General features: G+C 44.2%; 1 protein-coding gene across 3 annotated transcripts in view; it reads left to right on the forward strand.

Moving 5' to 3' along the window:
* DISC1 (DISC1 scaffold protein) overlaps positions 1 to 14,082 on the forward strand; it is a 361,524-nt gene that overhangs the window by 114,337 nt on the left and 233,105 nt on the right. For all 3 annotated transcript variants that reach the window (XM_081223881.1, XM_081223879.1, XM_081223880.1), the window contains exon 6: positions 7,062 to 7,288. In XM_081223881.1, the coding sequence (XP_081080007.1) occupies positions 7,062 to 7,288 (227 nt within the window). The remainder of the gene's footprint in view (positions 1 to 7,061; positions 7,289 to 14,082) is intronic.

The following is a 14,082-nucleotide window of genomic DNA, read 5'->3' on the forward strand; positions in this document are numbered from 1 at the left end:
TAGTTTTCTGGTGGCATCTTTAGAATTCTCTATGTATAGTATCATGTCATCTGCAAACAGTGAGAGTTTTACTTCTTCTTTTCCAATTTGTATTCCTTTTATTTCTTTTTCTTCTCTGATTGCCATGGCTAGGACTTCCAAAACTATGTTGAAGAATAATGGTGAAGGTGGACATCCTTGTTTTGTTCTTGATCTTAGAGGAAATGCTTTCAGTTTTTCAGCATTGAGAACGATGTTGGCTGTGGGTTTGTCATATATGGCCTTTATTATGTTGAGGTAGGTTCCCTCTATGCCCACTTTCTGGAGAGTTTTTATCATAAATGGGTGTTGAATTTTGTCAAAAGCTTTTTCTGCATCTATTGAGATGATCATATATGGTTTTTCTTCTTCAGTTTGTTAATATGGTGTATCACATTGATTGATTTGCATATATTGAAGAATCCTTGAATCCCTGGGATAAATCTGACTTAATCATGGTGTATGATCCTTTTAATGTGTTGTTGGATTCTGTTTGCTAGTATTTTGTTGAGGATTTTTGCATCTATATTCATCAGTGATATTGGTCTCTAATTTTCTTTTTTTGTAGTATCTTTGTCTGGCTTTGGTATCAGGGTGATGGTGGCCTTGTAGAATTAGTTTGGGACTGTTCCTTCCTCTGCAGTTTTTTGGAAGAGTTTGAGAAGGATGGGTGTTAGCTCGTCTCTAAATGTTTGATAGAATTCACCTGTGAAGCCATCTGGTCCTGGACTTTTCTTTGTTGGTAGATTTTTTTTTTTTAAACATCTTTATTGGAGTATAATTGCTTTACAATGGTGTGTTAGTTTCTGCTCTATAACAAAGTGAATCAGCTATACAGATACATATACCCCCATATCTCCTCCCTCTTGCACCTCCCTCCCACCCTCCCTATCCCACCCCTCTAGGTGGTAACAAAGCACCTAGCTGATCTCCCTGTGCTATGCAGCTGCTTCCTACTAGCTATCTATTTTACATTTGGTAGTGTATATATGTCCATGCCACTCTCTTACTTCATCCCAGCATACCCTTCCCCCTCAAGTCCTCAATTCCATTCTCTATGTCTGCGTATTTATTCCTGTCCTGCCCCTAGGTTCTTCAGAACCATTTTCTTTTTATTCCATATATATGTGTTAGCATACGGTATTTGTTTTTCTCTTTCTGACTTACTTCAGTCTATATGACAGTCTCTAGGTCTATCCACCTCACTACAAATAACTCAATTTTGTTTCTTTTTATGGCTGAGTAATATTCCATTGTATATATGTGCCACAGCTTCTTTATCCATTCATCTGTCGATAGACACTTAGGTTGCTTCCATGTCCTGGCTATTGTAAATAGAGCTGCAATGAACATTGTGGTACATGACTCTTTTTGAGTTACAGTTTTCTCAGGGTATATGCCCAGTAGTGGGATTGCTGGGTCATATGGTAGTTCTATTTTTAGTTTTTTAAGGAACCTCCATACTGTTCTCCATAGTGGCTGTATCAATTTACATTCCCACCAACAGTGCAAGAGGGTTCCCTTTTCTCCACACCCTCTCCAGCATTTATTGTTGGTAGATTTTTTGATGGTGGCCATTCTGACTGGTGTGAGGTGATACCTCATTGTAGTTTTGATTTGCATTTCTCTAATGATTAATGATGTTGAGCATCCATTTATGTGTTTGTTGGCAATCTGTATATCTTCTTTGGAGAAATGTCTATTTAGGTCTCCTGCCCATTTTTGGGTTGGGTTGTTTGTTCTTTTGATATTGAGCTGCATGAGCTGCTTGTAAATTTTGGAGATTAATCCTTTGTCTGTTGCTTCATTTGCACATATTTTCTCCCATTCTGAGGGTTGTCTTCATCTTGTTTATGGTTTCCTTTGCTGTGCAAAAGCTTTTAAGTTTCATTAGGGCCCAGTTGTTTATTTTTGTTTTTATTTCCATTTCTCTAGGAGGTGGGTCAAAAAGGATCTTGCTGTGATTTATGTCATAGAGTGTTCTGCCTATGTTTTTTGGAAGCTTTTTAATCACAGTTTCAATTACATTACTTGTGATTGGGCTGTTCATATTTTCTATTTCTTCCTGGTTCAGTCTTGGCAGGTTATACCTTTCTAAGAATTTGTCCATTTTTTCCAGGTTGTCCATTTTATTGGCAAAGAGTTGCTTGTAGTAGTCCCTTATGATGCTTTGTATTTTTGCGGTGTCCATTGTAACTTCTCCTTTTTTATTTCTGATTCTATTGATTTGAGTCCTCTCCCTCTTTTTCTTGATGAGTCTGGCTAAAGGTTTATCAATCTTGTTTATCTTCCCAAAGAGCCAGCTTTTAGTTTTATTGATCTTTGCTATTGTTTTCTTTGTTTCTATTTCATTTATTTCTGCTCTGATCTTTATGATTTCTTTCCTTCTACTAACTTTGGGTTTTGTTTGTTCTTTTTCCTCTAGTTCCTTTAGGTATAAGGTTAGATTGCTTATTTGAGATTTTTCTTGTTTCTTGAGATAGGATTGTATTACTGCTTTTGCTGCATCCCATAGGTTTTGGATCTACATATTCCTGTCATTTGTCTCTAGGTGTTTTTTTTTTTTTTTTTTTTTGCGGTACATGGGCCTCTCACTGTTTTGTCCTCTCCCATTGCAGAGCACAGGCTCTGGACGCGCAGGCTCAGTGGCCATGGCTCATGGGCCCAGCCACTCCACTGCATGTGCGATCTTCCCAGACCAGGGCAGGAACCCGTGCCCCCTGCATCAGCAGGTGGACTCTCAACCACTGTGCCACCAGGGAAGCCCTCTAGGTATTTTTTGATTTCCTCTTTGATTTCTTCAGCGATCTCTTGGTTATTTAGTAATGTATTGTTTAGCCTCCATGTGTTTGCGTTTTTACAGTTTTTTTCCCCCTGTAATTGGTTCCTAATCTCATAGCGTTGTGGTCGGAAAAGATGCTTGATATGATTTTAGTTTTCTTAAATTTACTAAGGCTTGATTTGTGACCCAAGATGTGATCTAACCTGGAGGATGTTCCATGTACACTTGAGAAGAAAGTGTAATCTGCTGTTTTCAGATGGAATGTCTTATAAATATCAATTAAATCTATCTGGTCTATTGTGTCACTTAAAGCTTGTGTTTCCTTATTCATTTTCTGTCTGGATGATCTGTCCATTGGTGTAAGTGAGGTGTTAAAGTCCCCCACTATTATTGTGTTACTGTTGATTTCCTGTTTTTATAGCTGTTAGCATTTGCATTATGTATTGAGGTGCTCTGTGTTGGGTGCATATATATTTATAATTGTTATATCTTCTTCTTGGATTGATTCCTCGATCATTATGTAGTGTCCTTCCTTGTCTCTTGTGACATTCTTTATTTTAAAGTCTATTTTATCTGATATGAGTATTGCTATTCCAGCTTTCTTTTGATTTCCATTTGCATGGAATATCTTTTTCCATCCCCTCACTTTCAGTCTGTATGTGTCCCTAGGTCTGAAGTGGGTCTCTTGTAGACAGCATATATATGGGTCTTGTTTTTGTATCCATTCAGCGAGCCTGTGTCTTTTGGTTGGAGCATTTAATCCATTCATATTTAAGGTAATTATCGATATGTATGTTCCTATTACCATTTTCTTAATTGTTTTGTGTTTGTTTTTGTAGGTTCTTTTCTTCTCTTGTGTTTTGCACTTAGAGAAGTTCCTTTATCATTTGCTGTAGAGCTGGTTTGGTGGTGCTGAATTCTCTTAGCTTTTGCTTGTCTATAAAGCTTTTGATTTCTCTGTCGAATGTGAATGAGATCCTTGCCAGGTAAAGTAATCTTGGTTGCAGGTTCTTCCCTTTCATCACTTTAAATATATCATGCCACTCCCTTCTGGCTCGTAGAGTTTCTGCTGAGAAATCAGCTGTTAACCTTATGGGAGTTCCCTTGTATGTTATTTGTCCTTTTTCCCTTGCTGCTTTTAATAACTTTTCTTTGTCTTTAATTTTTGTCAGTTTGATTATTATGTGTCTTGCTGTGTTTCTCCTTGGATTTATCCTGCCTGGGACTCTCTGCACTTCCTGGACTTGGGTGGCTATTTCCTTTCCCATGTTAGGGAAGTTTTCGACTATAATCTCTTAAAATATTCTCTTGGGTCCTTTCTCTCTCTCTTCTCCTTCAGGGACCCCTATAATGCGAATGTTGGTGCATTTAATGTTGTCCCAGAGGTCTCTTAGGCTGTCTTCATTTCTTTTCATTCTTTTTTCTTTATTCTGTTCTGTGGCAGTGAATTCCATCATTCTGTCTTCCAGGTCACTTATCCGTTCTTCTGCCTCAGTTATTCTGCTATTGATTTCTTCTAGTGTATTTTTCATTTCGGTTATTGTATTGTTCATCTCTGTTTGTTTGTTCTTTAATTCTTCTGGGTGTTTGTTCTTTCATTCTTCTAGGTCTTTGTTAAACATTTCTTGCATCTTCTCGATCTTTGCCTCCGTTCTTTTTCCGAGGTCCTGGATCATCTTCACTATCATTATTCTGAATTCTTTTTCTGGAAGAATTCTATTTCCACTTCATTTAGCTGTTTTTCTGGGGTTTTATCTTGTTCCTAAATCTGGTACATAGTCCTCTGCCTTTTCATTTTGTCTATCTTTCTGTAAATGTGGTTTTCATTACATAGGCTGCAGGATTGTAGTTCTTCTTGCTTCTACTGTCTGCCCTCTGGTGGATGAAAAACTGGCACTTTCATATTCAGTGGGCATCACTGCAGGGTTCACGTAGCTGAAAATGTGAAGTCTGGTTTTTGGTTCTGAACAATATTCACCAGTTGAAGGTCTCCCCAATTCCTGATGACGTCAGAGTGTACAGAACATGCTTAGTGTTTGGAGGGAGAATTCATGGCAGAACTCTGGGGGAAGGTGGATATTCATTTATTCAGCAGGAATTTTTGAGTGCCTATGACATGCCAGGTACTGTTTGCAATGCTCAGGGTTCCTGTGGAGTTTATGTCCTAGTGGGGGTGGGAGTGGGGAGATAGACAAGAAATGACAAACGTAATAAAAGCCTAAATTCTATGTTGTAGGGTGGTAAGAGCTACAGTGCATGGAGCAGAGTGTTGGGGTAGGGGAGTCTACTCACTGAGAAGGGAGATTGAAGCGAACTCTTGATGGAAGAGGGGGAGGGGCCTTGCAGAAATCTCCAGTAAGAACATTCCCCATGGAGGGGACAGTCACTCGAAGGCTGCAGTGGAGTGTGTCCCATGCGTTCACAGGGTAGCCAGGAGGCCAGGGTTGCGGAGAACAGCAGAGGAGAAGGTCAGTGATGAGAGGGCCTTTGCAGGGCCTTGTGAGGTGTTGGGCTCTTCTCTGACTGGATTGGGAGCCATGGGGGGTTTTTAAGCAGTGAAGTTATGTAATTGACCGCAATTTAAAGAGTCACTTTGACATCTATGTGAGAATAGGGTGGAGGGCCACTTTGGAAAACAGGATGGTGGTTCTTTAAAAAATTAAAAGTAAAATTACCATGTGATTCAGCAATTTCTCTTCTGGGTATAAGCCCCAAAAGAACTGAAAGCAGAGACTCAAAGACCTCTCCATAGCAGCATTATTCACAACAGTCAAAAGGTGGAAGCAACCCAAGGGTCCATCGACAGATGAATGGATAAACAAAATGTGGTGTATACATACAATGCAGTATCATTCAGCCTTTAAAAGGAAGAAAATTCTGAAAGGTGCTACAGCATGGATGAAACTTGAGGACATTATACTAAGTGAAATGAGCCAGCCTCAAAAAGACAAATATTGTATACGAGGTCCCCAGAAGAGTTAGATTCTAGAGACAGAAAGCAGAATGATGACCACCAGGCCTGGAGGCAGGGGGAATGGTGGGGTCAGTGTTTAATGGGGACAGGATTTCAATTTTGTGGGATGCAAAGAGCTCTGGAGATGGATTGTGGTGATGGTTGTATAACAATATGAATATACTTAATGCCACTGAATTACACTTAGAAATGGTTGAGATGGTACATTTTATGTTACCTGTATTTTACCACAGTTAAAAAAACCCAAAACAAACAAACAGAAAAGAAAAGAATAGGAGATGGGGATTCAAAGGTTGGAAGTAGGGAGGTGAAATGGGAGACAGTGTCAGTAATACCATAATCTTGGAACAGTGGGATACACACTATTGTTTTCTTAGGGTGTCTTGGGTGGATCTTCAGTACCTCTTGCTGTGTCTCCTTCCTCCCCTACTGGAAGAGGGGTCAGTGGGTAGAGCTGTGGGTGATCTGTACCTTGAGGCTAAGAGGACGCGGGTGAGAGATGGGGGGACAGCCAGGGTTAGAGCTATGCTCTTATCAGCTGGAAACCAGTGCATGGAACCTGGGAGTATGTTAATTAAAAGAGTCTCATTTTAGATTCAGAATCCTATGGTCAGTGAGATGATTAGCTGCCATAACACTGTATGCAAAGCGGGCATTCAATTACCTGCTGCTTGTTTTATCCATTGACCTCAAGATTGGACAATACTCGATTCTTTGGATTTTGGTTTGTTGTATTAGTGGAAGTTAAATTTATTTACTCTTTCTATGAACCTAGACAGCAGAGTGCTATCTGCGGTATGTCATTTTTCTCACAATCCTGTAGACGTAAGAGGCTATGATTTCTAATCTTTCTCTATATGGTAAATTTGCATGTCTGGGGACAGACCAGCCAAGCCTCGTTTGCTTTTCTGGTCTTGGGTTGTGTTACCTGCTTACTGGTGTCTCTAGTCCATGAAGTTTGTTGCCCTGTGTTCTAGCTCTGTCACCTGAAATGAAGTAAGTCGTTTATATATTTGCTGGCTTCTGCCAAGTCAAATTCTTGGCTCACCACCCGGAGTTATTTCATGCTTGGGAGGGAATGTTTCTCCTTATGCCAACTTATCAGAAATACAAAGCTGGCATGATTTTTCCAGTTCAGCAAACCTCCAAAAATCTGCCTGCTTCAGAAGGGCAACTTCACGGCTCTCATGCATATGGCGGACTCTCATGGAAAGGACTCATTCTCAGCAGCGCAGTCTGCCACGAGCAGGGGGAATTTACAAAGTCTGCTCTCTCTATTCTCTACAGAAAGAAATCGAAGCCCTCCAAGCCAGGATGTCTGTGCTGGACGCAAAAGATCAGCAGCTGAGAAGGGAAATAGAAGAGCAGGAGTGGGTCCTCCCGTGGCAGGGCTGCGACCTCATGGGAGGGCTGTCCCTGGGCGAGTTGCAGGAGGTCAGCAAGACCTTGCAGGACACCCTGGCCTTGGCTGAGCAGATTCCCGTCTGTGCAGAGCCACCTGAAGCCATCAGGAGGTACTGGTGATTTCCTAACTGATTTTGGATCGCTCATCTCATTGATCTGTTTATGGGATTGATTTTGTCTGCTGTCCTGCATATATAAATTATTTTCCAAGCAGTTCTTTGTTTTTTCAAGGGAAGCATTGTTGACATTTTGAGTGGCAAAATTCTTCATGGTGTGGGGCAGTCCTGCACATCGCAGGATATTTTACACCCTGGCTACCCAACCCACTAAATACCACTATTCCTCTCCATTCTGATATGGACCTTTCTCATTTCCAAATGCCCCAGGGGTGCCTTCCTTCCCTTTTGAGATCCACTGGAGCTCAATTGGTTGGAGATTTGGATGCCAACCTTTGCTGAGGATGATCAGCTGGAGACAGGAGAGGCTGGTGAGCTGTGAGAGAGGAGACCCAATCAATGGCCTGGAAGAATGAGTTATTATTCATGGCACTAACATTTACTGAGTCTTACTATGTGCCAGGCACTGTGCTAAGCTTTACTCTATGCGTTGCTTCTATTATTATACCCATTTCACAGAGGAGGACAAGAGAGTTTAAGAAGGTCAAATAATTTGCCCGAAGTCTCAATTAATAAGAGCAAAACTGATACTTAAATTCCTGTTCATTACGTCAAAGCCTAGTCTCTCTCTCTTTTTTTTTTTTTAGTTTTAGTTTTTACTTTCTAATTTCTTTTTTTTTAATATCTTTATTGGAGTATAATTGCTTTACAGTGGTGTTAGTTTCTGCTTTATAACAAAGTGAATCAGTTATACATATACATATGTTCCCATATCTCTTCCCTCTTGCGTCTCCCTCCCTCCCATAGCCTAGTTTCTTATCCACTTGCTATAGAGGGAAAACCTTCCTTGTGTTCTGCGTCGTGGGAGACCCAAGAGATACACATGGACCTCTTGCCTTTGGGGAGGTCATAACCTTATATGGTGAAAGACAGAACCCACCCTTACTCATGTTAGACAGAAAGTGAGCCGTGCCTGGATGAACACGCAGGTGTGGTGAGGCCTGCAGGTGCGGCGGGTGTAGGGCAGGAAGGGGGATGAAAGTTCTGCCTGGTTATTACGCTGCAGAAAATACTTAAGAAAACGTCACCCCCTGTAGCGGTTGAGAATATGGACTCTACCATCTGATTACCTCACTCAACCGCTTATTAGCTGGAACCACTTATTATTAGGGGAGGGATGGGCTGTTATGAGGATGCACTGAGTTAATACATATAAAGCTCGTATAACGGTGCCTGGGTGGCAGCAAGTGCTTTACCATGCTTACTGCCTGTCGTTTTTATCACGGGGATTTCAGTCTTCTGAAGCCTTCTAACTGCCTTCCAAATGTGTTTTAGACTATTCAGCGAGTAACTGTCCCCTCTCACACGTGTACCACACCCGATCCAGCCCATCGAAACTGGATGCTTGTCCAGGGAGCTGCTCATGGTGTCCTCCCCTCCCCTCCCAGCCCTGATATTTCCCTGCAGAACTCTAACCCCGGGCTCATGCCCATGGGGAGGGGGAAGAGATGTGTGTTGTTGCCAGATTTCAGCCAAAAGAAACGCACCATCAAGTCTGCCTGCGTTCTTTCTCCTTCACTTTCGCCTGTGTCCTTATGGTATAGCCTTGGCCTCTAGGGATCTTTCCTACTCCTGCTTCCCTTGTCTCTCCTATGGAAGTCATGCTACACACACAGACGCACACATATACACACATGCACATACACACATACACACACATGCACATGCATACACACATGCACACATACAGATGCACACGCATACACACATGCACACATACACACATACAAATGCACACACATACACACATGCACACACATACACACATGCACACGCACGATAATACACATTATGTATCATATGTAATTATACATGTGATGTATGCATTATATTAGACAGATGCATATATGGAATATGTGTAATATATAAGATGAAATATACATGTACATTTATTTTTATGTTTATAAAAGCACACATTTATACATGAAGCTTAAAGTGAGCCTTTTTTGGTCCCGCCATCCAGATGTGTCCTACTTATTTCTCCTTTTGCTTTGAACAGTGCAGAGGTTTGTCTCACTCCTGTCATCTCTCTCACAAGCACTTTGAGGGGAAGAAGGAGGACGTGCTGAGCTTAGAGCCCACTGCAGTATTTCACAAAGCCTCTGTGTTTTTTTTTTTTTTTGCGGTGTGTGTGGGCCTCTCACTGTTGTGGCCTCTCCCGTTGCGGACCACATGCTCCAGGCACGCAGGCTCAGCGACCATGGCTCACGGGCTCAGCCGCTCCACGGCATGTGGGATCTTCCCGGACCGGGGCACGAACCCATGTCCCCCGCATCGGCAGGCGGGCTCTCAACCACTGTGCCACCAGGGAAGCCCAAGCCTCTGTGTTTTGAGCTGAACTCCCGGGCAGCGTCCCTGCAGGTGTGCCCTGTCCCCATACAGAGACACACAGGTGGCAGGGTGCCTGCTTTCTCACTTGCTAATTCATGGCATGCAGAGCAGCCCAGCGTGGTGGGCAGGCTCTTCTTGTTATTCTCATTTAACAGTTGAGGAAATAAGAACTCAGGAAATCTCCTGGGGATGCAGCTAGTAAGAGACCTAACTTAGATAGTTTCCGCTTAGAGATCTCTTAGTCTAAAACAAAGAGCTCCAGAGTGTGGCAGCTGATGGAGCTGGGCCCCTGAAGTCAGATCTTACCATTTCTAGTCTGTTATTCTGACCATGTGCTCCAGCCTGCCTTTTCATCAGGATGAGATGCAGACGAAATAAAGGTGTGTCTTTTGCCAAGTCATCCAGTGCTCTAATCAACTGAACAGGCTCTTGAAAGACCTTTCAAGCTTTGTGGCAATCTGATTCTATGACGCTCTTAGGGAAATCCGATGTAAGAATGGCTGTTGAACACTCCTCGGGGAGGACCCATCATCCCCGAATCCACCTGTGCCCACGGAGGTTACAGAGTTCAGGTCAGGAGCAGGCTCTCACTTTTTTTGTGTGTGTGTGGTACGCGGGCCTCTGACTGCTGTGGCCTCTCCCGTTGTGGAGCACAGGCTCCGGACGCGCAGGCTCAGCGGCCATGGCTCACAGGCCTAGCCGCTCTGCGGCATGTGGGATCTTCCCAGACCGGGGCACAAACCTGTGTCCCCTGCATCGGCAGGTGGACTCTCAACCACTGGGCCACCAGGGAAGTCCCAGGCTCTCACTTTTTGTGCTGATCTGCCTGCAGGGACACCTAGGCATCTCAGTGACCTGAACCCACGAGGGCTCAAGTGTAGGAGGGAGTCTTAGGAAAAGAAGGACTATAACAGTTGCGTGGAAAGGGTGGGAGGGAAAATTCCAGAGTGATTGAAAACAAAAAGCAACACGGGCAATTCAATGGCTAGCTCATAGTGTGACCTTCCACCTGTGCTGAGGACCCTCGCTGTGAGAGCACCGCCAGCACTGAGTGGGGTTTCATGTTGCTGGAGAGGGACCACCCTGAGGCATCCTCGTCATCTGGGGGACCCTGCAGGAGCTGACCCTTGGCATCTCCTTTATTTACTTGGTGGTGCAGGGGGCGCCTTCCAGGTGCAGGTTTTGTCTGGTCAGCTTCCTCTCTTCACCCGGAGAGGGAGGCATCATGCTGTTCCCCGCCATAGATATCAAATGGGAAAACCATCATTGTTATGTGTGCTTTCCATAAGAAGGAAGGTATGCTTTTGCCAAGCTGACAGGCGGTGCTACTCACTCCTAGAAATGGAGCATTTGAAAGAAGCCGATGTGGTTTTATTGGCCAACAGATCAGAGATTGCTTGGCCTAGTATCTTAACTAATTGTATCACAGTTTTTGCTATGAGGGATTGGTGTTCTTTTAGAATGATATCCCATAGGTGCCCCAGCTAGAAGAATGCATCTTATCTGCATCAGTAGCCGTCTTTGTTTGTTGTGAGAGTACAGTGGACCCCTGAATAATGTGAGGATTAATCCCCGTGTAATTCAAAGCTGGCGCTCTGGATCCGTGGTTCCTTTGCATACCAGAATTCAAGCAACCACTGACTGTGTAGTATTTACTACTGAAAAATATCTGCGTATAAGTGGATTCTTGCAGTTCAGACCTGTGTTGTTCAAGGGTCAACTGTAGTTTCTTCTCAGGCCAGATGAAGAGATCCAGACAAATTGTGAAACAGGAACATCTTGGTCTTATAAAGAGAGGTTACAGAAATCTGGAGAAACAGACCATTCGACATCCTATCATTCTCATCATCCATGAAGACTTTTCACAGAGGCCAGCTAGAAACTCATGGTGCTGTCTGGGGAGGAGCCGATTCTGGCTGATTCCACAGTGTTCAGGTTCAACGGGGAGGCTATGCTGCTTTCCCTGGATAAGCCGCACATTGCGCTTGAGAAGGAGCTTCCTGAGGGCACTTGGCGTTTGTGAGTGACTCACTGGTGGAGACTGCTTGTGTGGGCACCTTCCTTTCAGACTGTAGCTTGTGGGGAATCCTTGGGCCGCTGCTGTTCAAGAAGGGCTGGAAGTAGAAGGGCACCTGTTGGGGACCAGAGAACTGACGGCTTTTTATTTGGATATTTTAATAGAAATCAAAGCAGCAGTTTCAATTTTCTGACATCTGTGTTTCAGATCAAATGTCTTAGCAGGCTGGAATGAAAGAGCTGCCTTCCCAGACATCAGAGCTCCCCCTTTTTTTTGTGTGTGGTACACGGGCCTCTCACTGTTGTGGCCTCTCCCATTGCGGAGCACAGGCTACGGATGCGCAGGCTCAGCGGCCATGGCTCACGGGCCCAGCCGCTCCGCGGCATGTGGGAACTTCCCGGACCGGGGCACGAACCCGTGTCCCCTGCATTGGCAGGTGGACTCTCAACCACTGCGCCACCAGGGAAGCCCGAGAGCTGCCTTTTGATAGAGCCAGAGAGAATGGTTGTCTTCCAGTGAATAAGAGGAGAACTTTCTTAAGTACCTGGGTATCAGGAACTCTGCAATATGGAAGCTTACAGGGCAGGGACGTGTGAAAGACAGAAGCCACTCAAAAGATGTATGTTGTACGTTAGTTGGACTTTCCTTCATCCCTGGGATTCCAGTCCCTCAGCTTTAGAACAAACTCCTTGTTTCCTCCTGCAAGTCTTCCTTTGATGGGAGAGGTCTAGAAGGACGGGTTTCTCTAGTGAGCCTGATCCTCCCCTACGGAAACCCATCCTTCCCCCTCTCTGTAGTGGGATTAGGGTGTGGGGTAGGGGAGGGGAAGAATCGGGACACAGGGAGGAAGGAGGTGACTGTTTCTGGGGTTTTCCTGGATGGCGTGCCTGCATTCGGGGTGTGAGTGTCCATCTGTTTATTTCTATAAGTAGAGGAGGGTCGTGATTTGCAGCTCATCTGCCTCGAGGGCCATCAGCTCTGCCCCTCTTGGTGGTCTGAGTGCCTTGAACATCAGTGGGGACAGGGCCAGCTGTGACCCTGGCTGACCGTAAAGCCAGGTAGGAACAATCAGAGTAGCAACAACAGATCTGAGTGAGGGCTGTGGACGATACTTTCCAACATTCTTCAGAGACGCTTGGCTGGTTTGTATTAGTCTGTGGTTGAGTTCATTCCTCAGCTCCTGGAATTTTTCATGCTTTGCCTGAAATGTGTTGTGGCAGCTCATGGATGAATTGTCTCTCGTTGTACATTTGGAAGAAACATGTCACATCTCTTTACCATCCGTTGGCACAAACTGCAAAACAAACTGAAGCCCTGGTTACGGCCAGGCTGGCCAGACCTCGGTGGGCGCATCTGAGCTGGGGAAGGGTGGTGGTAGAGAGCCGGGCCTGCTCTCTGGTCCCCATTGCTTAACTGCTCAGGGCCCCCACCGGCGAGGCTGGCCGACTCTTGGAGGTGCTCCGGCCTCCCCATGACACCTGCCCTCAGCCCACGATGAGCAGCCAGGCTGATGTCACGGCTCTTTTCAAGTGAGATCTAAAATAATGAAATTCAGCAGTTCACAATTGACTGGAAAAAAAAATCAATAGTCCGACTTTCCCCTCAGATACGTATCTTATTAGAGTGAAAAGACAGTGAAACAGCAAGGCCTGAATCGGAAAACAGACTCCGGGACCCGAGAGGAGCGAGGCAGATTCTCAGTGGGTGTGTGCAGGGGGACAGCTGTGTGTGTCCCAGTGATGCGCCCGGGGGATGCTGCCAAACTGGGACAATTTAGAGACTTCCAAAGAAACGCCCGTGGTCTCCAAGCTGCTTCTCCACTTGCTGTGATTGTGTTCTTCAGTCTCTACTGCTGGTCTTTGCTTTTCTTCCTTCTCTGCCTTTGTCCTTCTTCACCTGGTTGGTTTGTCAGGAACAATGGCTTGATGAGACCAAGAGCATGAGGGCTCATCTGGAGGAGAAGGACCTCTTTGTGCTGCTGAAAGTGCTAGATGAGATTCTGACTTTTCTTTATTTTTAAAGCAGATACATTGCTTTACCCAGGAATTCCTGAGGCAGACATATCTTTGCCCAGAGAGCCAATGCAGTGAGTTTGGAGTATATAAGGAGCGTGAGACTGACGTTTCTTGCAGGAAGGCTTCCTTGATTAGACGGCATCCTCAGTGTTCAGGACAACTCTTATATTTATCATGTCGTCTTTCTTATTTTGATTGGTAATAATAATAACACATTAATTTAAATGTCAATATTGTTTACAAAATGCTCATTTTTGCTCACAACCCTGTAAGGATATATTGGGCAATATATTGGTTTTTGCAATATATATTTTTTAACATCTTTATTGGAGTATGATTGCTTTACAATAGTGTGCTAGTTTCTG

Source organism: Mesoplodon bidens, assembly GCF_964165515.1.
Source record: "Mesoplodon bidens genome assembly, chromosome: 1".
Classification (NCBI taxonomy): Eukaryota; Metazoa; Chordata; class Mammalia; order Artiodactyla; family Ziphiidae; genus Mesoplodon; species Mesoplodon bidens.